The 24,893-nt window shown below is 36.2% G+C and overlaps 3 protein-coding genes across 5 annotated transcripts; 1 reads left to right on the top strand and 2 right to left on the bottom strand.

Annotated features, from left to right (window-relative positions):
• Positions 1-64: 64 nt before the first annotated feature.
• Positions 65-5,354, bottom strand: gtf2b (general transcription factor IIB). Of its 2 annotated transcripts, none has more exons than XM_048162672.1 (7): positions 5,210-5,354; positions 3,559-3,665; positions 3,327-3,460; positions 3,095-3,241; positions 2,211-2,340; positions 815-1,096; positions 65-717 (listed from the first exon to the last, which is right to left on the bottom strand). In XM_048162672.1, exons 1-7 carry the CDS (start codon positions 5,224-5,226, stop codon positions 584-586), a joined length of 951 nt encoding a protein of 316 aa, XP_048018629.1. In that variant the 5' UTR covers positions 5,227-5,354; the 3' UTR covers positions 65-583. The 2 variants fall into 2 exon arrangements, with proteins under 2 accessions (XP_048018629.1, XP_048018628.1); XM_048162671.1 differs by lacking the exon at positions 5,210-5,354 and adding an exon at positions 4,973-5,099.
• Positions 5,355-6,869: 1,515 nt separating this feature from the next.
• On the top strand, positions 6,870-12,674 carry lrrc8da (leucine rich repeat containing 8 VRAC subunit Da). The gene is made up of 2 exons (XM_048164946.1): positions 6,870-7,471; positions 8,756-12,674. Exon 2 carries the CDS (start codon positions 8,758-8,760, stop codon positions 11,230-11,232), a length of 2,475 nt encoding a protein of 824 aa, XP_048020903.1. The 5' UTR covers positions 6,870-7,471; positions 8,756-8,757; the 3' UTR covers positions 11,233-12,674.
• A 724-nt stretch (positions 12,675-13,398) lies between these two features.
• znf644a (zinc finger protein 644a) lies at positions 13,399-24,745 on the bottom strand. Of its 2 annotated transcripts, XM_048164944.1 has the most exons (7): positions 24,569-24,745; positions 24,020-24,127; positions 19,780-22,336; positions 16,702-17,232; positions 16,235-16,360; positions 15,726-15,828; positions 13,399-14,417 (listed from the first exon to the last, which is right to left on the bottom strand). In XM_048164944.1, exons 3-7 carry the CDS (start codon positions 22,310-22,312, stop codon positions 14,225-14,227), a joined length of 3,486 nt encoding a protein of 1,161 aa, XP_048020901.1. In that variant the 5' UTR covers positions 22,313-22,336; positions 24,020-24,127; positions 24,569-24,745; the 3' UTR covers positions 13,399-14,224. The 2 variants fall into 2 exon arrangements, with proteins under 2 accessions (XP_048020901.1, XP_048020902.1); XM_048164945.1 differs by lacking the exon at positions 24,020-24,127.
• Between the last annotated feature and the right edge of the window lie 148 nt (positions 24,746-24,893).

Genomic DNA, 24,893 nt, shown 5'->3' with positions numbered 1-24,893 from the left:
TTGTGAGCCTCTTTCTGAACAGTTTGTAGAGGTTTTAAATGATTTGTCACTTCAAAAAGGATTCTCTGGTTTTTCATGAAAATCTTTATAATAACTGAACTGTGAATACAGGAACAGAAACACAAACAGAAACTCACTTCATACCATTTCCCTCGTGAAATAAAAAAGAGGGAATAAAACCATTTGTGAGCTACACGCTTTCAGATCTCAAGGTATTTGTAAACCTGATTTTGGGATTTCCAAGATGTTCGCCATGCTTTTCTGAAAAGCATTTTTTATTAAGTTACTAAATATAATGCAAACAAGCTAACAAAATTTCCTACAAAAGAAAATGTTACAGTAAGAAATATGCCTAGTTGGAACCACCAATCAAATTCCCACTTGGACATATGTACAATATTATATACACACAAATGAAAGTACAGCCTGTAATCTGTGTTTAATATTGGAATGTGTCTTCTGCACTTTGCCGAATCCTGCCGTTGTCTTTTCAAAAGGCTTGTGCCTTCAAGGCAAATTTTAAAGAGAAAAGGGCAAAAATTCTGAAAGTACAAAGAGCGGTGAGCGTGGGGCACATGGGTGTTCACAGTTGAGGCAGTTTATCCACAGGTGTGTCGAATTTGAAGTCGGGAGGAAAGAGATCGGCAGCGCGAGGGTAAATGAGACGGTAGGACTGACGGATGGTGACGTCTGCCACTCCAGCAATGTCCCCAATCTCTGCGTGAGAGGAAAATAACTTCATATATCAAGGACACCAACATAACGCTATTTGTTTTTGATTATCACAATACACGACTGGATTGTTTTCCCTTACCTTTCTGTGTCTTCTTCTCAGCAGACGCTTGCGAGGCCATGTAAATGGCTGCGGCTGCCACTGAGATTGGACTGCGCCCTGGAACCAAGTCCAGTTCCACGGCCTTCCTGGCGATGTAAGTGGCCGCCATTTGCACCTGTTTGGGCAAGCCCAAGTTGGAGCAGAAACGTGACATGAAGTCGCCGGTTGTAATGAGGTCCACACTCGTCTCAAGAGCCTTCAGGATGAGCTTGAAGCAACGGCCTATCTCCTTCTTTGAGATCCGAGATACGGCACAGATTTCTGGGGTGGAGGGAGGTATGAATTATTAAACAAACTTGAATGAGACCTGCTTAAATATTGATAGCTAAATATCTTCATCAAGCATAGTATTTTGAGTTACTAACATAATCCTAAATATAATTTCTGCATTACTAGCATCACCAAATGAAGTTACAAAACTAAGAGGTTTTCTAGAACACTCCATCTGCCTTCCATTGGTTGCTCAAACAAATAAACTCACACTATTGAGAGCAACAGTGCCCGCCCACTTTTTCAGAGGCATTGGTTCCAGAAGTATTTTTCCCATAGGGATTTTTAAAAAGTCTTTTAAGGGTTAAGCCATTAACCAATCCAAACCAACCAGCTACGAGGTGAATCACAACATTACAAACTTTGATTTAAAACAAAAAAGCATTTTTAAAAAAACCTCACAAAATTCAAACGATAGCGAAATATAAAACTTGATTTAAAGGGGTGTGTGTGTGTATATAATATATAAACAAAATATACATCCATACAAATATTTAGGTAGTTTGAGAGTGTATGGGAACTGACTCTACGTCATTTCGCAGTGCTTCATAGGAGTTGGTGGGCGTTACATTAACAATTCTCTAATTGGTGGAGATTATTCTGCAGAATCATATTTAATTAAGTTTTAATGAAGTTTTTTCACCAGGTGTTCTGCTGTTAAATTATTTAAAGTTAAAATAATGCAGATTGATGACTTCAACAAAAGCACTTACCATCGATTAACAACCTTGTAGCTCAAAGTAAGGTCTGTCTTTAAAGTTACATAATTTATTGCAAAAAATCAATTCCCCCTAATGAGAAAATAAATGGGATTTTTACTTCCTGAACCCAACTGTAGCACTCTATAGGTTGAACCAATGTTGCTGTGTCGGACTGGTCACGAAGCTCAAACAAACAATGCAATGTTTTTTAGCATAACAAAGCCACAGCGTTAACTCTTTTCAGCAGAATTAACCTACAAATGGCTCACTTATAGTTGTATCTGCATATTATGATGGGATAAGAGGAAGTGTTTTAACACTGAAAAAAATGATATACTTAACATGATGTCAAGGTCAAATGCTCAGTAGATTCAGTGCAGTCTGGTTTATGAATTAGGTTTTACCTTTAAATGTTCTAGGGACGCCCTCCTGTCTGCACGCTATGTAAAGGCAGGCCGAAGCGATCGCATCATTACTTCTGCCTTTCAGACTCTTCTGTTCATAAACCTGTTTGAACAAGTTGTTTGTTCGGTCCTGTAACAGAGGAAACCATTTTTAAAACAGAGGCACTTCACTGATGCTGCATCTGAAATCAAACACTTCCCTACTATATAGTATGTGAAAAACAGTGAGGCCACAGTAGAGGATTAATGAATGGCAGTGAAACGACTCAACTGACGCTGGTAGGTCACGTGACAGTAACAAAATGGCAGATGTAGTATGTCTGAATTTCATTCATACTACCCATATTTATACTAAATAAAGTGTAGGTTTTTTTTTTTACGGTCATGAAGTAAATGTCATATTTACAAGTGGAAAACTCAGAATTATAGATGATACCAGAGTTGCCGACGTCGTAAGAAGCATGTCAATGTGAAACATGTTGAAAACACTGATTTATAATATATCATGTCTAAAATAAAACATTTATAAAGATCAGTGAGCAGAAAGCAAGTCTATAGTGAATGGAAATGAATCATTTTGCAAATTATTTTAAATTTACATTTTGTATTTCAATCATTTTAATGACGTGATGTACAACAAATGTGAAGTTAATCACTCAACTCTCAAGTTTTGCTTTATTAAAAAAACTAAGATTTTTTGTTTTGATACCATGTATAAATATGTGATAGAAATGAATAGGTTGCATAATTGAGATGTAGTTATTTGGGTTTATTGTTCACAATATAATTCTTTGGTTTGGTTTAGGCTACTTCCGTGTTGTGCATAATTACATTGCATTATTACGTTACCCTCTAATTCAATAACATAAGGCTGGGACACTCACAATGATGTTTCTGGGAAGGTTGATCCTGTCGGCCATGGTGCTGATCTCTTTGAAGGCATTCAGCATGGCTCGATCAGAGCTGCTCATGGTTCTCCGATTCTGGTACTTGGAATTTCCAAACTCATCAAAGCTCGCTGCACCTGTTCCCTGAAATATCAAATGGAAAATTGATTTAAAATTAATGACACCAAACCTTCAAAATACAAAATCAGTAGGAGGACAAGTTCCTTACTTTGCTGATCATGGTGGTGAGGTCTCCTCCATTGAGAAGAGGGTTCTGAGCGTCACCAACACGAGACGGGTCTTTAGTTGCTTTCTCATTGGTGAACGTTCTCCACTCCGACCCTACATCAATTACACGGTCACCTGCAAAAGAAAGGAAATGTATGCTTATTGTCTTATTATTTAAGTAAGTGATGAAAAATGTCCACTCAAAGCTCTAATATTCAGGTGGAAACACATACCTACTACAAGGCCACATTCAGGACAGATCATGTCTCCTGCCCTGTAGTCCTCCACCAGCTGTGCATCGGGGTGATTGGGGCATTGCACCTTGGGAAGAGAGTCTCCACTGAAACACAGACAAGATCCCAAAGGTCAGGGAAAATCTACATGAACTCTGGTTGACATGAGAAAACAATTATTTGTCTGTGGATTAGGATACAGTAAACAATACAGGAAGATGCCAAACAAACCAGCTAAAACAATCTAAAGCAGGCACATAAAAAAGAAACGTTTTTTTTTTTTTTAAATTACATAGATTAATTAGAGATGGTTCTTGCCGCATAATTTTTTTCAAACACAGCAGAACCACAGAGTACATAAATATGACAGATCCTTCTTGGCGTCTAATATTTGAATTTATTAGAGATAAATAATTGATATCGGCCGATAAAAGCTAATTTTCACACTATCAGCCATCGGCCAAAAGTTTAGAAAGTCAATAGTCAGGGCCGATATATTCTGTCAATCAAAAGAGGGAAGGAAAATGCACTGAATTTGTGCTTTATGTAAAGAAAATGCTAAGAAACCAGTTTGATGTTCTATATTAATAGTAATTATATAAGTTAATAACATTCAGAAAGTTAAGAAAAATTAATTTAATCTTCAGAATTTAGTTAATGTGTGTTAATATTAATTTTAGTAATGTGTTTGTTTATAACTGATAGTTACTTTCTTTCAAAATATAATAACTAAAAATATAATGATTAATTATTAATTATAATGAAATTATCATTAATTTAAAAGAACGTATAAAAGGCAGAAACCCCAAACTATCCGTATCGGCAGATATCACTCTGAATAATCGGGTATCGGTGGAGAAAATTAATATATGCATCTCTAGTTAATTAATATACATCTCTAGAAATTGTTATTATTATTATCATTGATATTTGAATTCGGCATATGCTCAGTTAAGGGCTTGTTCTATTATTTGCATATCTATAAAAAAAAAAAAATCAAACTAAAAAAAATCTGTTTTGAACATTTTCACAATTTATCAACTACACAACGTGTTAATTTATTATTAAAGAATTGCAAAATAAAATCTCAGCTGTTCAATTTTTATTTTTTAAATAAAAGTGGACTAAAGGGGGGCTTAGACTGTTAAAGCAGATAAATGCTACTAAACACTGATGCTGTACCCTCAACAACGCAGACATGAGTTACCTTACTTAAAAATAATTATTTACTGGATAAATAATAAATGGGAATCACTTCCTGAGAATTTTCAAGTGTCCCTCTTGTTACTTCTGTCCGTGCAGTTAGCGCTGTTAGCTCTGTGACGACTGTGTTATTTGGTTCGGTTTTGACAGGCATCTCAACCTTCCGCGCGGATTTAAAACAAATCTCTTACGGCAAGTCTTTCAAAATCACCTGCTGAAATCAGCTCTCATTTGGTTTCGTTTCATGAGATGCGAAAGGCTAGCCGACATGCGCTAGCAGAAAATGACAGTGTTCATAGACCTCCTTTATACGCATCAACTCACGATGACAACAAACTTCGAGTGAAATCCTATAGAGGCCCACACCGGAAAGATTCAAAGGTCGTCTATGCCATGCGTTTACAGATCGATATCAAAGGGGAACAAAACCAGAAGAAATGTAACTAACCGGCTCGTCGACGCCATACTGTAAGTATCAGTTGTCCACGGCAGTGACTCTCTGGTGAACACAATGGGCGCTCGCTACCCCTATTTATAGGTTTTCTAGGTCACGTGTACAGGGCGAAGACGGAGAGCCACAAGTGCCAAACTTACCATTTTATGATTCGGCAAATTTATTCGTGATCAACAACGATGTGAATACGTTTCAATTGGGCAATTTAAACCTTAAAATGCAGGAATTAAATAGTATAATTTCACATAAAGTAGCCTCTTCATCTGACATCCCAGGAATTCAATTAAGGTGTCTTGACCATATTAACTTTTCACATTTGATTTGATTTTTTTTTTCATTAAAACCTTTATTTTAAAATGAGGGTTGTAATAGTTTAAAGCTAATCTAAAATGAGCTAGTGAAAAATGTTATTGGAAATATTATGCATAAACTACCCATATTTTTTGAAGGGACAGTCCCAGCTTCATCTGGGACTGTCCCTTCAATAAATATGGGTAGTTTATGTGTGTGTGTGTGTGTGTGGGTGTAGGCGTAATGGTTTATATACTGTACAAACAGAATTTTCTATCGCCCTACACTACCCCTACACCTAAACCTACCCATCACAGGAAACACACTTTTACTTTCTCAAAAAAAAACTCATTCTGTATGATTTATAAGCCTTTTGAAAAGTAGGGACATGGAGGATCATAAGTCACCCTCTCCTTGTAATACCTATGTCGTACCCATGTCATTATCATGGGTCATTATACAAAGTTGTGTCCTGATATGTCACCAAAAAATGCACGCACACACCCACACCCACACACACACACACACACACAATGTAAAATATAATTAAAATGTAATAAGTTATAGCCCAACAGACATGTTAGTGTCTGGCCTAGTACAATATGACTCTAATTGTTTAATCTTTACCTTAAATTTGTTCTTTAAAATTACATAATAATAAATGACACTGTCTGGACTGAAACATAACATAGGTGCAGATTATGACTTTATTTGACTACAATTGAAAATGCATGTGATTTGCAGTCTTATTTTAAAACTATTTGTCATATTTCTGCTGTTTACTGACAAGGCTTTTAAAGCAACAATTACCCTATGCTTTATTTGAGACTTATATACCATCCCTAAATTCACCAATAATTTGTGCTTAATGCAGATGTGTCATACAAAGTTATTATGGGTTTAATTCCAGTTGTAGTGCTCTCAAAAACCCAGGGTTGGGCCCTCTTATAATCATGCTATTGTGAGAACACTCATATCTCTCTAAAGGGATCATCCGTTCCCTTCTAATGACACTCAAGAGCTCTAAAGAAGCAAAGTCACTGATAAACAAGTGGGGACATATACTTTTATGGCAAATACATGTGTTGAACTTGCATAAAGAGTAGAAATGTAATCTCTTATTGCCTTGGGCTTCTGTTCATTAAAGTAAACATTCATGCCATGTTATTTTTTGAAAAAGAATGATTAAAAGCATTCAAAACACAGGTTGGACAAAATAAATGACAGAAGAGGAAGAAAAATAAGCGTGTTCATGATTTCAGCCAGATAACAAAGGAAAAAAAAAAAAACCATGTTCCTCTTTCAAACTAGCTGAAACATGAAAAAAACATTTAGGTGGGTTGGTTTGTTACAAAGACATTTCCTGCACACTGTGCCAGCCAAACAATGCTGCACTATTCAAGCATCTGGGTCCTAGTTTCCTCATAAAAGAAAGGAAGAAGAAAAAAAGAAGAAGAGCGCACGGGGTTAGTCTTAATTATTAAAAGATTATGGCTGTCAGAATTCACCTAGACTCCACCTATAATTGAAAAAACACCTTTAACTAGATACTGCTTTTGGTTCAGGGCGTCTTCAGCGCTATATGACTTTCTGGAGATAATTCACCTTATCCGGCGGGTTCATAAACGCTGCGCTGTCATTGTCCAATGAAATACGCAGTTGACGAGCGGAACAACTCCGTCATTTTGACTGCTGCTGAACTACAAGTCGCAGCAAGTCGGACAAAGAATCGCATGTTTTAAACCTCTTGCCGAGTTCAGACTTCTGTGGATAGAGTGTGCAGTGGTTGACGGACATTACATTTCTGTGCTGAAAGAAGATTGTTTGTTGGCGATTTTGTGTTTGACTTTTGTAGTCCGTTTCCTGCTCAACGACAACTTTTGTCAAATCTAGCGTCTACAGCAATATGAGAATCAAGATAACAGCGCGTGCTCTTCCATCCCAGTGAAAACGCCAGCAGAGACAGTAAGTCGATCGTTTTTCTGTTTTTATCTGGGTCTTTGAGGGTTATTTCTTCCTACTTCCTAGAAATATATTATTCCCATGGGTTGCAGGTTATGTTAGTGCAGTTTCGCGTTTTAAGCCTCGGTCTACCTTATATGTAGAAACTGACATCATATTACTGCATATGAATATGAATATTTCTATATTTAGATGTTTCATTAGCCTGATAAAAAACGTTTTAGAACAACCTGGAAACGTTTTCCATTTACTGGGTCATCGATTAAATGCATACATTTCCATTCTGAAAAGCTTATTTTAAAAAAGTTTATTATTAATAATAATAATTTAATAAAATGAATGAATTCATTACTTAAAAACAGTAAAAGGGTTGTCAGTTTTATATTTAATTTAGCCATTTGTCCTTTTGCTGTCATAATACAAGGTTTCTCTTACTAATTAAAACAGTTTAGTTTTCTGTATTTTTTTTTAAGATCACCCCTTTCTGACAAATGTAACAAACATGAATTGAAGTGATGGAGGAAGCTTGAAAAGTTTACTATACCTTCAAAATAAAGGCACATAAGAAACTCAGTTTGTGGAATGACCAGCTATGTAATCAAAGTCTGAATAATGGGATTCTTAGCTTATATATTTCTTAAAACCAGTAAATAGTTAACGCAGACAATTCTAATGACTAACAGCTGTTATGTGTTTCCAGACTCTATTTCTCACGCAACACTGAGAAAATAGCAGGCATCAAATAAAGCAGCACTCGAATTGTGTGCATGCCACTGGGAGTAAGTTTAAAAACAGAACTGGTATATTAATACCACATTGACTGTTAAAAATGTTTTAACCTGGAATCAGGAAACATATCCAAAGTGGATGGACACATGTTACTCTGGCCACACGAACATGTAAGACTTCGCAGTGAAGTGCCATTTCAAACATAACACACTCTTGAGATGGTTCGGACCTTTCATGTTGTAACTTGAAGCCACATGTGGCTAGAAGGTATTTGACGAATAGTGCACACTGCTTAGTCAGTACATGCACTCTGCATGGTTTAACTCACTCATTTATAAACACATTTGTGCATAAGTCGCTTTCAAATAAAGAATCTGTTAATGACTAAATGTAAATCTACTCTTTTAAATATGTGTTTATTTTATCTTGGAGTAAACACCCAAGACTTTCAAATGTGTACATCATTAACATTTGAGACATGAAGTAAAAGACTCAAATTAGTTCTGTTCAAACATGCACTGGCTTCATATGCACTAACTGCACTCCTCTTTATTACAGGGATGTTTAGTCTCACTGAAGTTGCCTCCCTTAATGACATTCAGCCAACCTATCGCATTCTGAAACCATGGTGGGATGTGTTCATGGATTATATTGGGGTGGTAATGTTGATGTTAGCCATCTTTTCCGGGACTATGCAGTTATCCAAAGACCAAGTGGCATGTCTTCCCTTTCTTGAGAAAAACACTGAGGCAACACAAAATCCACCAGATTGTTTAACATCCCTTCTGGGGACTGGACCCACAACAACTACAGACCTTCCTGACAGCGTTGCACATGAACTTCTTAACACTCAACCTACCCCTTTAAAAAGAGAAGGTATGTGGTCTCAACCTGAGCCCAGAGGACGTAAAACAAACCTGGACTATCAGCAGTATATTTTTGTCAACCAAATGTGCTACCATGATGCTCTACCATGGTATAACAAATACTTTCCTTACCTTGCCCTCATACACACCATAATGCTGATGGTAAGCAGCAATTTTTGGTTCAAGTACCCAAAGACCAGCTCAAAGATTGAACACTTTGTTTCCATTTTGGGGCGGTGCTTTGAATCGCCATGGACAACGAAAGCTTTGTCCGAAACCGCTTGTGAAGATTCTGAGGAAAACAAGCAAAGATTCACAGGCGGTGCGGTTTTCCAGAAACATGTATCCTCGGAGGACAGCAGTCAGTCTACTCCTTTGATTGAAACTCCAACAGTGCAGTTTCCTACTGAAAAGCTCATTGCAGAAGCTCCAAGCCTGACCACCTTAGACAAAAAAGATGGAGAACAAGCCAAGGCTCTTTTTGAGAAAGTGCGAAAATTTCGAGCTCACATCGAAGACAGTGACTTCATCTACAAACTCTATGTGGCTCAGACAGCAATAAAAGCACTGAAGATCATTTTGATTTTGAGCTATACGTCAACGTTTGCTGCAGAGATCAGATTCTGCCATATATGCAATCCTAAAATCGAAAGTTTGACCGGGTATGAACAATTCCTTTGCACGCACAACATGGCATTCATGTTAAGGAAACTTCTCTTCACCTTCATGGCTATGATATGTCTCTATGGACTGGTGTGTTTGTATACACTCTACTGGCTCTTCAGGAGACCACTCAAGGAGTACTCTTTTGAAAAAGTCAGAGAGGAAAGTAGCTTTAGTGATATTCCTGATGTCAAGAATGACTTTGCATTTCTCCTACACATGGTCGACCAATACGATCAGCTGTACTCCAAACGATTTGGCGTATTTCTCTCTGAGGTTAGTGAGAACAAACTACGAGAAATTAGCCTTAACCACGAGTGGACGTTTGAAAAACTACGTCAGCATGTAACATCCAATGCTCAAGATGAACAAGAACTACACCTCTTTATGCTGTCAGGACTCCCTAATGCGGTATTTGACCTCACTGATCTGGAAATCCTTAAGTTAGAGCTTATTCCTGAGGTCAGGATTTCAGCCAAAGTTTCTCAGATGACCAACCTACGGGAACTACATCTATATCACTGCCCTGCTAAAGTCGAACAAACCGCTTTCACTTTTCTCCGTGATCATCTGCGATGCCTTCACATTAAGTTTACTGATGTTGCAGAAATTCCAGCTTGGATTTATCTGTTGAGGAGCCTCAAGGAACTAAACCTGATTGGGAACTTGAACTCTGAACACAACAAGATGATCGGTTTGGAGTCACTGAGAGATCTGAGACACTTAAGGATGTTGTATCTCAAAAGCAATCTCAACAAAATACCCACAAATCTAACAGAACTGTCACCACATCTCGTCAAACTTGTGTTACACAATGATGGGACTAAATTACTGGTACTGAACAGTCTCAAGAAGATGACCAGCCTGGTTGATTTGGAGCTCCAGAACTGTGATTTGGAGAGGATCCCCCATGCCATCTTTAGCTTGGCTAGCTTGCAAGAACTGGACTTGAAGAATAACAATATCCGGACCATTGAGGAAATCATCAGCTTTCAGCACCTGAGAAGATTGGTGTGTCTCAAGCTGTGGTACAACAAGATCACTGCCATTCCACCATCGATAGGCCTAGTGAAGAGTCTGGAGTCCCTCATTATCTGTCACAATAAACTGGAGACCCTTCCTCCAGCTTTGTTTCATCTGCCCAAACTGAGGCACATTGACCTCAGCCACAACTCCATCTCAAGTATACCAGTGGAGATTGGACATCTTCACAACCTTCAACATTTTGCTATCACAGGGAACAAGGTAGAAGTTCTGCCTAATCAACTGTTCAAATGTTCCAAACTGAAGGTTTTACTTTTGGGTCATAACAGCATCACCTCCATCCCAGACTCCATTGGCCAGTTAGCTCAGTTGTCCCAACTTGAGCTCAAAGGGAACTGCTTAGATTGCCTTCCATTCCAACTTGGCCAGTGTCGCCTTCTTCGGAAAAACCTCCTCTTCGTGGAGGATCATCTTTTTGACACACTGCCTCTTGAGGTCAAGGAAAGTATGAGTAGTGACTAGTGGAACTCGGAATGGATTTTAGCATTATAAAGAGTACTTCACTCTTATTGGTAGATGAAAATATAATAAAAATAGCCAAAAATATTTCATAAATGAATGTACAAGGGGTGGAATGTGTACACTTTTTTGAATGATGGATGTTTCAGTTCTTTGGAAAGAATTGCCTATGGGCCTGCTAGTGTGTCATCAACATATATGGTCTATAAATGGGCCTCAAAGACAGGAAGTACAAACACTTGTTGCAAAATACAACAGGAACGTTGCAAACAACAGGTTTGGTTTGCTTCTGTTTGCCTACTAGAAGGTATGGTTAGTTTAAATTATGTTCTGTTACACATTTACATGTGTATATTGTGTTATTTATATAATACCATATTTAATATACAGACTGATGAGTAGGGACAGTGCACACAAAAATGAAAATTCTGTCATCATTCACTCACCGTCACCCTTTACCACTTTCTTACTGATGTGAAACACAAAAAGATTATATTTTAAAGAATGTTTCAACTGTTATTTTGTCCATAAATGGGCCCAAAACAACATCCTACCCCTCAGACTTTCATTGTATGGACTAATAAAACACTAAGACATTTTTCGAAATATCTTCTAATATATGTTCCGCAAAAGAAAGAAAGTCATACCGGTTTGAACAACATGAGGTTGAGTAAATGATGGCAGAATAGGCATTTCTGGGTGAACTATGTATAAAGGTCAGTAGTTATCCTAAATATCAAGTGTCCTAAAATTTCAAAAGTGTCTATCGGCACCAGTTTTCAGCAAGGTCTTTAATTATGGAAGCAAACTTAACTTAATTTTTCAATAAATGTTTTATATGTATCATGTATTTCATACGATTTTTTTCTGAGTTTAGGAGCAGAGCTTACCAACATTTTATACACTCTCAAAGACGTGATGTGACATGATGAAAGATATTATGAAAGTTCACGTTTTCTCTTTAGCAATAACAGCAATATTGCAACACACATTTGAGTTTGAGAATGTGTTTTGTATTTCCTTTGTTAACAGTGAAACATATAAAGCGTTTTAGCTGTATTGTGCTGATAAGAGGCATATCAAGGACTAAGTACTGCCAGATGGGGGGGATGTACACACTGCACCTCATGATTACAACCACAGTGACCTTGTAAAGATGCTCGAGGTTTACTTATGCATTGTCGTAATGATTGTATCATAGAATATGCCACATGCTTGGCAAAGAACATACTGCCCTTAATATTCTCTGCAATATAATTATTGGTCTTATTTTTTCTGTTTTTGATCGTTATTGTTATTAAATGTTGTGTATAGGTTTGGATACATGTTACAGTGTTTTAAAAGTACAACGGTACAAAGGATTTAACCTGTATTTTGAGTACTAGAAACTGATATTTACAAAGAACAATACCTGCAAATATCACAAATTAAAAGAATTTGATTTACGAGATTGTGACCTCTTGTTTTTGTACTCTAATTGATTTTGGCTTGCCAGTCAAAGATGCACACTCCATTTGAGTAAATTAAGAGATTTACATATTACACTTTTGCTTACATACATGTTTCAACTTGTCTGCCTTACTTCAAACATGTTGGTTTACAGAGCATTTGCCCACCTCCTTCTAGTTGGTTTTGCGGTTGTTTCCCCTAGACATTTCTACACCTTGATAACATTGTTTGTAGTTACAGCAAAATGCCCAAGACACTGAGCCCTTCAGTTTAATACAATATGCCACTGTTTGTGAATGGAGGCTGCATTGTTCTTTATATTTGTACATCCTTCAGCAACGGGTGTGTCTGGAGCTGAATGTGATAATTAGGACCCTTCTGCTCATGTGTCATTAGAAGAAAAATGGAGCCTATGGGGGGAAAACTACTAAGAGAATTTATATACCCCTAAACTTGATGAAACCAAACTTCTCAGGATCTGCTCTTAAAACCACTGGTTTCTTTCACATAAATGTAGGTGTACCTCAGAAAAGATATACAGTAGATGCTTTCTGCATGTATTCCAGTATCACTTGTAATTTAGTCTTTTTTAAAGTTTCTGTGAAGATTATCTAGGTTATTAGACTACAATACGTCTTGCTAGCATTGTTGGCAATATGCAGATTAAGTGGTATAAAATGACAAATCAAGTTACATTTATAGCTTAACACAGCAACAAGCTGAAGACGACAAAAACATTTTATTCCGAACAGCAAAAATGTTTATAGTGATTTACATTTTTCACATAAATTACCTAAAAAGGTTTATACACAAAAATATCTGAACTGTAAAAAAATGGCCTACACAAGTAACAGTTAATGTTTTTTTTTCTTTTCTTTTCTTTTTTTTTTCTTTTTTGCACACGTGGCAAACTTACAGATTTAAGATAAAATCAAAACAGGGTAATAAGTGAAAACCAAAATGTTACCGGAGCGGAAATGGTGTAAACAGGGGAGTTATGACATGCATACTGTCTGAACCGCTAAATATCAATAGAACAGGATGTTTCACACAAGGACTGATGTGTTGGCATGAGTTAAACTTCTGAATCAAGTAAATATATAGACTTACATTTTTACACATATGCCTTATATGTGCACCTTCCAAGGCTCATGGATGGGACAACAAAAAGACAAAATTGTGTTGGTTCTCAAATTAAAATGGCTTGTTATAAAATCCACATACAGAATTATTTCAGTTTTTGTAGAGCATAAATCTGCGATGACAGATTAAACTCAACGTGAGAAGCATCTGAGGTAAAGGTTGTCTTTTGGTGGTGGGTTCCACTGAAATCTCAACATATTCACCCACCATTCGTACGTTCTTTGACCATGTACAACACCAGCACAATGTAACAATATCTAAAAAGCCGTCTGTGATAACAATGGATCCTCGTTAAGATTAAAAACAGAAGTCCTTACTGATGGCAATATAAAATTTAAACCAAATAACCAAACAATTTACACACAATTGATATTACAAGGACAATTTGTGTGTGTTCCTGGGCTCATGAGGATGTTTGCATCACTGAAGGTTGTGCCTGTGGTATGGTGTTGGAACAAGAGTCCGTGGGGAAGGAGGTGACTTCCACCATCCCTGCCCCTGTGTGCGGTACAGCGGTATTCATAATGTGCCTCTGTAAATGCTTTATCCAGTCCTCCTGCACTGACAAAGGGCCTTGGAAGACTAGATCACAAAACCTGCATGTGGAAACAATTGCACAGTAGATTAACAATAATGCATTGACAAATGTGAATGGAATGGAAAAACAAGATTTTTTTTGGCAACACTTTATTTTACAGTGCTGTAGTTACATGTTACTACGTGTACTTACTATAGTAATAACTGTAAATTATGCGTAATTACAAGCAACTAACCCTAAATCAAACACTAACCCTAACTGTAACTCTATAGTAAGGACATGTAGTTAATTAATAGTATTTGAGTTGAGTAATTACAATGTAACTATGGCACTGTAAAATAAAGTGTAACCTTTTTTATATTTTATAATTACAATATGTATTTAAATATTTTAATATGTAATATGTGTAATTTAAATATACACACACAAATTAATATATTTTTGAGAAATATGTACAAAATATTTTTATTTATATATAATATAAATATAAAATATAGATAAATACATATACTTGTAAATATTTCTCAAATATATACATGAATGTGTTTGTATTTATATATACATAATTACACATAGTACACCCACATATTAGGCAAACTCAAACTGGGAACTGGGAAAAAGCTGGGAAAAAAAGAGACTTATATAGGCTATATAAGTATTTAGTGCCCATTTAGTACCCTCCCCTTACACTTGAGCAATAGCAGGAACCGGCTCTCTTAAACCTAAATGGAATGGAAAAGGACTGGAAGGCCAAGAAATCTGTCAAAATATGTGAAGTTTCTTAGAATTTCTTTGATAAAATGGGTCATTAAAACATAGCTAAAACAAAGCTGGTGGTGGCCTAAGACTTTTGCACATTACTATATATATATATATATATATATATATATATATATATATATATATATATATATATATATATATATATATATATATATATATATATATAAATAAATAAGACTTCAGATGCAAAAGCCTCTAAGTGCCATCTGAAATTTTCTTCTAAAATGAGCATTTTTATCAAGCTCTTATGTTTATGTTCAGTTATTTCACTTTAATGGCAATGAAAATGACCTATTAATTGCCATTAAAATGAAATTACTGAACCTAAACATATGAGCTTGATAAAAATGCTCATTTTAGAAGAAAATTTCAGATGGCACTTGGAGGCTTTTGCATCTGAACTCTTCATATACACACACACATATATATATATCTTGTGTGTGTGTGGGTGTGTGTATGTATATTACACACACATATCCATTTACTTTTATGTTAGATGCATTTAAATCACAATTAACCAATTTGACAGGACTAACTGTAATATTATATTAATTATACATTTACATTTTGTAACAGAGGTTACCTGCAAGTAAGTGTATAGATTTCCTCTGGAGTGTGCAGCAGCGGGTAAGTTTTCTTCTTTGAACCAGACCTTGATCTTTGCTTTCTCTGTTTACAGTCATAAGCTGCAATAATGAACAATGCATTTATTAGAAACTATATAAACAATATTATATATATATATATATTGGACATTTGATTGTGAATAAATAAAATCAAATGATAACAATACTTCTACAATGGCATCATGCAGCAACTACAATTTGATAAACCATCAAACATCAGTATAAATCTCTGCTACCAAAAGCACCTGAATTATCCTTAAATTCAGATTATCAAAAACTATTCAAAATGTTTAAGTTACTTCCATATTACTTTTTATGAGAAATTCAAAGAGTTGAAGCAAAGTTTAGTAAAGGGAGTGAGCATGCAACATGCATTCTGTAAAAATCTAAGCCCAATGAAAGTAGAACATGAAGCCAAACGCAAGTACACGGATGCATTTACATAGGAGGAAAGAAAGGTGCGTACTGGTTCCATCCAGAAGAGCTTTTTTCTTTCTATGTGCATATGCCCTCAAATGATTGGAGAGACTAACACCACTGTGGAAGGTGGCGTTACAGTGCACGCAAACTTTTCTATTGAGTTCACTTTTCTCTGTAACAGAAACACAACACATGAAAATGAACCAATTTTAGTCATTATAGATACTGTAATACACCTCAATGTACTCTTCATGTTCAAGTCAGTAAAATATATTAATCTTTTCATGTTGTTTAAAAAATAGTTACCCTGAAAATTATAATTTTGACATTATTTACTCACCCTCATGTTGTTCCAAACCCGTATGCTTGTATGCTCTGTATTTCAAGCATATGGGTTTGGTCAAGCATAAGACTGAGCAAACAGTCCAAGAATTTCCTTTTCTGCAAGAACTGTGCCTTCAAGGAGTGGGCCTGCTTTACTACAGCCGATCAGTGGTACAAATGAAACATTACCTGCTAGTGAATTTGGCACTGCTTTGAAAGGTTCTATCTCCAGGTCACAGTCTTTGCCTGAAGATAAATGGAGAGCCTTTCTCGCCGTGTGGGATGAGTGCTTTGCTTTGGTCTCTTCATGGGCTCTTCTTTTCTTCAAAATTCCAATCAGATCACTTGGTGGTGAGCCTTTATTAATATCTATCTTTTTCTTTTCATCCTTATCTTTATGCCGTTTGACAGTAGATGCGAAGGTTAGTCCGTTATTCAACCTAATAGGATGGAAAGAATTGGTGGCGCGGCACTTCTTCTCAAGAACCTGTAGTTTCATCTGAAACTGTTTCTTGTCACGCATCAGTTCTTTCAATATGATCACTGGAGATTTGGACGCGGTGGAAGTAGGTTTGCCCAGTCGCTTCAGGTGGCCTCGTACATGATTAGACAGCCCAGTCCTTGTTTCAAACCACTCCCTACAGAGAGGACAGATGAGGTGTGTCTGTTGGCAGTCAGTTGACATCTCTGCAGAATTATCAGTCTGGGGTGTGTCCTCCTCTGTTGGGATCAGAAAGCAAAAAGGGAAACCACATGAAATGTGTAAAAAAAGATTTGTAAAATTAAAAATTATGTAAATTAAATTTGTACAAACTAAAACTGAAAGGATCTACACTAACCAGCCTGCACCAGTCTGCTAACTTTAAACCACAACCTTTTCTGACTGTAAACAAATCAAGGGGGGACCGAAAAACAGCTTGAAGAAGAGAAACATCAGAAACTGCAAAATAAAAGGTGCTATCACAGGAACACCTCAAAGAAAAATTGTATTTGCCAACTCTTCTACATTGTATTCTCAGTGAATCTCCAATGTTTCCACTTACAGCATATATACTAATGTCTTTTAAATGAGAAATTATTATATCCTTTATCCTTTGAATTGTTATAAAATCTTAATGATGAGTATGTCTGATTTGAGCACTTCACACCATACATGAGAGTGGTATAATTATTCTAAATTTGTTGTGGATGGTGCGCACATTTTTGCAAATTTTTTATTTTCTTTTATAAATCTTGATACGTGTATGAGTAAGTTATACATACATCAGGACTCAAAAATTTGGACAATGCACATATGATACATTGATTAATTTGTCATACTTTTTTTTTATAAAATTATAATTTACCAAATCCACAACCAATGTCATGCAAATTGGGATGAGAGTCTATGAGGAGTATGAAAAAGCACTGCAGAGAATTCAGTGTAGCTCTGCTATCTGGCCAATTATCAGAAAATTTGGTCCACTGTTTCCTGTAGACAAACTGTGTGTATATAAATATCATGATGATAGTTCATTCAGAAAAATTGGCATAATTGGCATTGGCATCTTCAATATGTTCTAACATCTACACCAAGTTTTGTGAGGTTTGGACTTCGGCAAAAATAATTTTGTACATTTGGAGCACAACTGAAAAATGCATTGGGTTGTACCTGCTAAATGACCCAAGTTCACCCAAAAATGAATGACTCACCCTCACGTCGTTCCAAACCCATAAGACTTTTGTTAATCTTCAGAACACAAATCAAGATCTTTTCGATCTGAGAGCTTTCTGTCCCTCCATAGAAGCTACGTGACTACCACACTGACGCTTCAAAAAGTTCATAAATAGATCGTAAAACTAATCCATATGAATTGAGCGGTTTAATCCAAATTTTCTGAAGAGACACGATCACTTTATATTATGAACAGTTTGAATTTACACTGTAAAAAATGACCGTGATTTTAACAGTAAAAGACTGTAAAAATGCTGCGGTGAAAAACTGTCAATTGGTTTACAGAAAGTTTCCGTACTGTATACAGGAAAAACTGTAATAGATCTAACGGTACATTTAATGTAATTTTACGGTAAAATAGCGTTAAATTCAGTTTTTGGAAGTGAAAAATAACAATTCATTGTAAAATTTACAGTGAAAAAAACGTAAATTGACATTCCCACAATTCCCTGCGTGACACTTCACATTTGAGCTTGTGGAAAATCTACTTGTGATGAACTATGATTCATCATGTGACTCTTATCACCACTGTGTTTGGTGACTGTCAGTGTATTATAAAGGTACAAAACAGATATTAGTACTTCATTAGGTTGGTAAATTAACATTTAATGAAATACGTTATTTTACCGTAAATTTAACAGATTTTTTTTACGTTGCTACTGTATTTTTTACGGTAAAGTTCTGGCAACCACAGCTGCCGGTTTTTTACCGTAAATTTTACTGGGATTTTTTTTTACAGTGTAGGCTTTTATTCACATATAAACATTCATCAACTCACACATCAGTTGTGGTAAATGGAAGCTCAAGCATGTTTGCTTGATGTGCAAGAACCAATGAGATTCATTCTCATGTGTTAAGTATCACATTTGAGTGTTCTTGTTCTCGCGCGTCACTCAAGTTCGGTTGAGCTTCGGCTGATCAATGTTTATATGTGAATAAAAGCCTAAATTAAATCTTATCATATAAAGCAATCTAATCTCTTCAGAAAAATTTTGGACTAAACCACTCAATTCATATGGATTTGTTTTATGATTTCTTTATGAACTTCTTCAAGCATCAAAGTAGTAGTCGCATAGCTGTCTATGGAGGGACAGAAAGCTCTCCAATTTCATGAAAAATCTTAATTTGTGTTCCTAAGATGAACAAAAGTCTTACAGGTTTAGAACGACATGAGGGTGAGTGATTAATAACAGAATTTTCATTTTTGCGTGAACTAACCCTTTAAACAACTAAACTTCAAATGAGTAGCATTTGTCAAGTTCAGCTATATGCCTAGCAGTATACACAAAATATTCTAGAGATACTTCAAAATAAAAATTCAGACCTATACTGATCATTTTCATTTTATGGTTGCTAAATGGTAGAACCAGCTACTAAATAAAATCCCTAGCTTACAAAGTCTTTTTCCTACCTTTTCTTTTTTGAATTTTTAAACCTTAAAAAAAGAAAGTCTCATAATTAAAGATTTTGCTGCATAAATACTACCTAAATTGATTTGATTAAAAACTCTGTATAGATGCAAGAAAGTCTATCAAGCACAAGAGAAGCATCACCTGTTTTGATCTGTTGCAATGTTCGTCGTCGAACTGGAGGTACTTTGTCAGGAGAAGTCACCTTAGCTGCAGATACAGCATGGCGTACTTTCAGGCCCACTCTGTGCAAATGTCCTCTTATATGATTAGAGAGGCTAATTCCTGACTCAAATACAGCAGGACAGTACGGACAAGCCTTCAGATCTGTCTCAACATCTGAGTTCTGTTCACGCTTTACAGTGGAGTTTGACTCTGAGATCTCTTCTTCCTTGTGTTCGTCTTTGACAGAAAACTTCCTCGGGGAACCATGATTTCTCTCAAAGTGACTAGATGAGGCAACAAGACTTGCCTTTGCAGGTGAAGTCTGTTTTCTTACAAAACGTGCATTAGCATTCTTACTGATTTCACATTCTTCAGGTCCAAGATCATCATTAGAATCACACATAAAGTCACCATTGTTCATAAAGACTTTTCTCCTCTTGGATGCTTCAGATTTCTTGAAATTTTGTCGAGATTTTGGGAAATCTAAAAGAATATCTTGGCCCTGCATATTGTGGAATGGAGTTGACATTTTCCTTTTGGAAGGTGACTTCTTCAGTGTTTGCTTTTCCAAATTTAAATGCATATAGTTGGTGTTTCCAACATCTTCTGAACAAGTAACGTTTCCATCAGACTTAAAAGTTCTTTTAGTGTTCCCATCTTTAGAATGAGCTGATCTTTTCAGACACTTTGAGGGGGACAAACTAGTTCCTGTTTCAGAGAATGTGGTCTCATTATTGTCAAGAAACTCCTGAGGCTCCTGATGAGTGTTGCATTCTGAGGCACTCTGGTCATTACGTTTCTTTCTAGATAAAAGCGTGTGAATTGATTTGTCAAGTTTTGATTGGCTTTGAACACTTTTGTGCATCCACATTTTTTTCTTTCGTGACAATTTTGGTGACTTTGCTGTTGGTTTTGCACATGATGAAAGAACAGAAGTCGGCTGTTCAGTCAGTGATTGTTCTTCATCACTGCTGTCAAGGGAATGTGAGGATGCCTGTTCTTCATTAAACTGTGTTTGACAGGAAGCCTTAACATGATTTCCAATGTTTTTCGTTTTTCTTTCAACAGAACAGGAGTAGGAATTTGGACATGTTGATTTATTGACTTTGCGCTCCTGAAATCCATCTGATTTCCAAACAGTCAGATCAGCACCACTGATGCCATGTTTATGAAGCGAATGGCGTCTCAGTTCAACTTCATTCATTTCAACAAAATCACACTTGTTACAACTATAGTACCGCTTGTCCTTCTCATGGGTCTTGGCATGTTGCACAAAGGTGTTCGGACAGTTAGTTCCAAAGGTACATTGGGGGCATTGCAACTTTGCATCTTTACCTTCATCTTTAATTTGATGCAACTCATTTTTTTCTTCCATAATTTTATGTCGCTTGTCCCGATGAACACTTATGTGATGCAACATCGAACTATGATCATGATAACACTGCCCACATTCCTTACATATGAATGGCTTTGAACTAGTTGTATCTTTATTACATCTAATTTGTCGGTTTTCTTGTGATTTCTCTTTAAAACTGCTATTACGTTGAAAAAAAGAAGGTTCCTCCCTAGAACATGAGTCTGATGGCAAACTATCTCTAATCAGTCCCATCTTTTGTGTCTTGCTAATAGGTTTTTTGGCTGGTTTGGGAAACAGGTGTTTGACTGCCTTAGCAGCTCCATTTAAATACTTGGTATGTTTTACAATGGTTGACTGTAATTTGGATGGTTTTCTTGGGGAACGTTTCTTCTTAACAGGACTGCACTCTGTCCGGCTTCCTTCACCTGGATGATCTTTTTTTGAATCAAAATTCAAATCAGAGTATAGGTCCTCGGAAGGATCGACTTTTAACACCAATTTTTCTTTACGTTTTCTTCTTTTATGGCAGAGTGGTGACGGAGCTCTTCTTTTATGGTTGATGGGTGAAGGAACGGGAGACAGTTTTTCCTCCATTTCAAGACCGTTATCATCATCCCACAGGAACTTCATAAATTCTCTTTGGGGATTCCAGGTAAGGTCATTTCCATCATCATAATTATCTAATGAACTTTCTGGAGATTCTGTATCAAAGCCCCATATGCCCCTATTCTCCACATCCTCCGCAGTCAACGTTTGCCTGATTGTTATTTCCCCCTCTTTTCTGAGTGGATCAGATCCTTCAAAGTGGACGTTGGTTGTGACAGAATTCTGAGCTTGTAATGATTTGGGAAGGAATACTGGTACGTTTTTTGAAATATCCAGCAAGATTTCATCTGATATATGGGGTGAGGTGGATCCATTGACGTAAGCAGCCTTGGCTGGTCCATCTGAGCAAATGGAGTCCATAAACCCGACACTGGTCAGGAGGTCTCCTTGGTCATCGAGTAGTGCCATGGTTTCTTGAGGACAATGCGCTGATGGTCCTGGTGTAGCCCCCTCTACAGAGAATGTCTCGCTGTTCAAAAGGTCCTGAGAGATTCTTGACATTGAGGTGTCATTCTCCTCTACTTTGGCACTCTCCTTCAAACCAGACATTCCTAAGAGTCCTAAGGACCGTTTCTGGGGACAAAACAAAAGAAGAAGAAAAAAAAGAAGAAAAATAGGAAAGATGATGAGCATGAAAACCAATATTTAATTGAATTCATGTTAATGTTAATATTGTCAAGTTGTGAAGTTACCTGGCAACCATAAACAATGTAAACTCTGCTTTGTGCCCAACAAATACCACTAGTGTTGTCAAAAAGTACCGACCGCGATACCAAGTCGGTACTGAAATTTTAAAATGATTCATAAACACCTGATTGGCAATTGTGTTCACATGCTCATCAGATATGTCTGTGATTGGCTACAATGATCAACACTTCAAAAACATGTTGTAAATAGACATCAATGATACTCTTGACCGAGTGGATACACACAGGAGCATTTGAAAGCAGGCGTCTTATCAGCAGAACATCCACTGATAGATGCCTGCTTCAAAACACTCCTGCTCCCGCTTTCAAACTCAAACACTTCCGTGTGCTTTCAAACGCTCCCATGCATTGATCATTGTAGCCAATCACAGACTTATCTGATGAGGTGTTTACGAATCCACTCAACTGTGCTCAAAGTGTCACATTTTGAAAATTTCATTACCGACGGTCAGTACTTTTGACAACACTAAATACCACTACTTATAAACCAATAGAATAAGTTCAGATTTATGATTTTAAAAATGTTAAAGCCTTGAAAAGATATAAGTAATGCATGCATTTTTTTCTTAATTTGCGTTGAAACGATTGCTTTCAAGCAAACATTTAATAGTGATTAAGGTTATTTTTTTGTGCTACTGAACAAAGGTAAATTTCTGTAACAGTACTGTTTGCTCACACTTTCGTCTTCTCAACAATAAAATGATACATTCTCCTCTAATAATATTTCACAAAGCACACAAAACAATATTAAACTAAATAAAAACATCTGCTTTTATTCTTCTCAAAGTCACTTTGGATAAAATTGAATTTGATAGTGTAAACAGTTTAAAAATAAACAGATTCTACATTTTTAGAACTAAATAGAATTTCTATAACTATAATTAAACATACAGGAAATGCAAAGCGAATTCAATGCAAATCTTTCCTACGCTTTATGGACTTTGCCATTTACATTTGTACATATGATAGTTTTGCTTATGTTTGATAGTCATACTTACCTCGAGTATATATGATAATTAAACATCATAACTGTGACTTAGTCATATAACTGTATTTAACTTTTTTGTTATTATATAAGTGCACCTCCAGGTTACTACAAAAATACTGCTATTATTATTTGTAAAAATAAAAAATATATATTTCTGTAGCTGATCATTGCTGCTCCTGACCATTGCTGGTTAACAACCTTAATGCATACTGCCCTTGATAGATGGTTAACAATGTCATTAAGATTCAAAGCAAGTTTCAACATGTATAAATTTAGTATGATAATCAATTCCTATTGCACATGCAATGTTTGGTAAGCACCCCAACTAGTTGGTCTTGCATGCTTAAAGTGATAGTGGAAATGACACATACAACTAGGCAGAGTTTTAGATTAATAATGCTATAACAATATTAGAGTATGCATTATATATTATGGCTGATCCTGAGAAGGAACAGGGACACCAATTATAGGCACTACACTGTGCACACATGATATAGGAAGGAATTCAGATTGCTTATGTGCATTATGACACTGTGACTGTATAAATAAAATATAAAACACCTGATAATACTGTACAAAGAATCACCAACAGATAGCAGGGGAAATCTCTTCTCTTCATGTGACAACGGTATGTAAATCACATGCTCTCAGAAAAGAAAACATCCATTCCTAAATGTATAAATAACACATGAACAGTTTAAATAACATGTTAAAAGTATTAACAGTTGTCATGATATATAATTGTTGTGATGCAATTCCTGAAAAGCACATTATATCTTTGTGGATCAAGTTCTATATATTGCATAAGTAGTGGTTCACAAAACATCAAATGCTTTCAACCCTGCAGCCAATTTTTCAGAAACAGTCATTTTAATAATTCAAACTGGCAGTGCATACCAAGAATTGCGTGCATTAATAACTTGAAATATATTTCTGACATCTTTCTGTTTAGGCATTGCTGTTACTACATACTATGAGTGTGCTAGCAAGGTAGCAATCAAGCCCATTATGTTCAACATCAAGCTTAAAAACACTTGCCCCTAGCAGAATGTTGGGGACACTTTGATGGTTTTACCTTTCAATGCTGTTGGCAAATGCATTTTAGCCTACCTTTCTGCAGATGCGATTGTGGACAATAAAACTGAAGTGAAATCATTTCATTTTTGCTCGCTCAAGCTTTCCATCTATTGCGAAGCCGCCATATTTGCTCGATGGTCCACAGACAAAGGCATTGCACCTCGTTGAGGGGGACTCCAAAAACTTGACAAAATGTCTTTAAAAAATGGTTGATATTATCATTGCCTAACAGCAACTACTTATTTATGATACAACTTTACACAAGAAAAACATACTGGATACGTTTATTCGGGAAAAAAATAACCATTTGTATGAGTCATGTAAATAATGCCCCCCAAACAAAAAGTGGACTATTCCA

This window comes from Megalobrama amblycephala, linkage group LG17 (assembly GCF_018812025.1).
Source record: "Megalobrama amblycephala isolate DHTTF-2021 linkage group LG17, ASM1881202v1, whole genome shotgun sequence".
Taxonomy (NCBI): Eukaryota; Metazoa; Chordata; class Actinopteri; order Cypriniformes; family Xenocyprididae; genus Megalobrama; species Megalobrama amblycephala.
The sequence above is the reverse complement of the archived record's forward strand: the minus strand, read 5'-3'. Positions and strand labels throughout refer to the sequence as shown.

Coding starts and splice junctions, on each gene's coding strand:
- lrrc8da (XM_048164946.1), top strand. CDS start 8,758: ATGTTTAGTCTCACTGAAGTTGCCTCCCTTAATGACATTCAGCCAACC.
- gtf2b (XM_048162671.1), bottom strand. CDS start 5,031: ATGTCGGCTAGCCTTTCGCATCTCATGAAACGAAACCAAATGAGAGCT. Junction 1,097..2,210: donor CGTCCCTAGAACATTTAAAG/GTAAAACCTAAT, acceptor CCTCCACCCCAG/AAATCTGTGCCGTATCTCGG. Junction 718..814: donor TGAGAAGAAGACACAGAAAG/GTAAGGGAAAAC, acceptor CCTCTCACGCAG/AGATTGGGGACATTGCTGGA.
- znf644a (XM_048164944.1), bottom strand. CDS start 22,312: ATGTCTGGTTTGAAGGAGAGTGCCAAAGTAGAGGAGAATGACACCTCA. Junction 16,361..16,701: donor AGTGCCAAATTCACTAGCAG/GTAATGTTTCAT, acceptor TTTCTGTTACAG/AGAAAAGTGAACTCAATAGA. Junction 15,829..16,234: donor AGCTCTTCTGGATGGAACCA/GTACGCACCTTT, acceptor TCATTATTGCAG/CTTATGACTGTAAACAGAGA.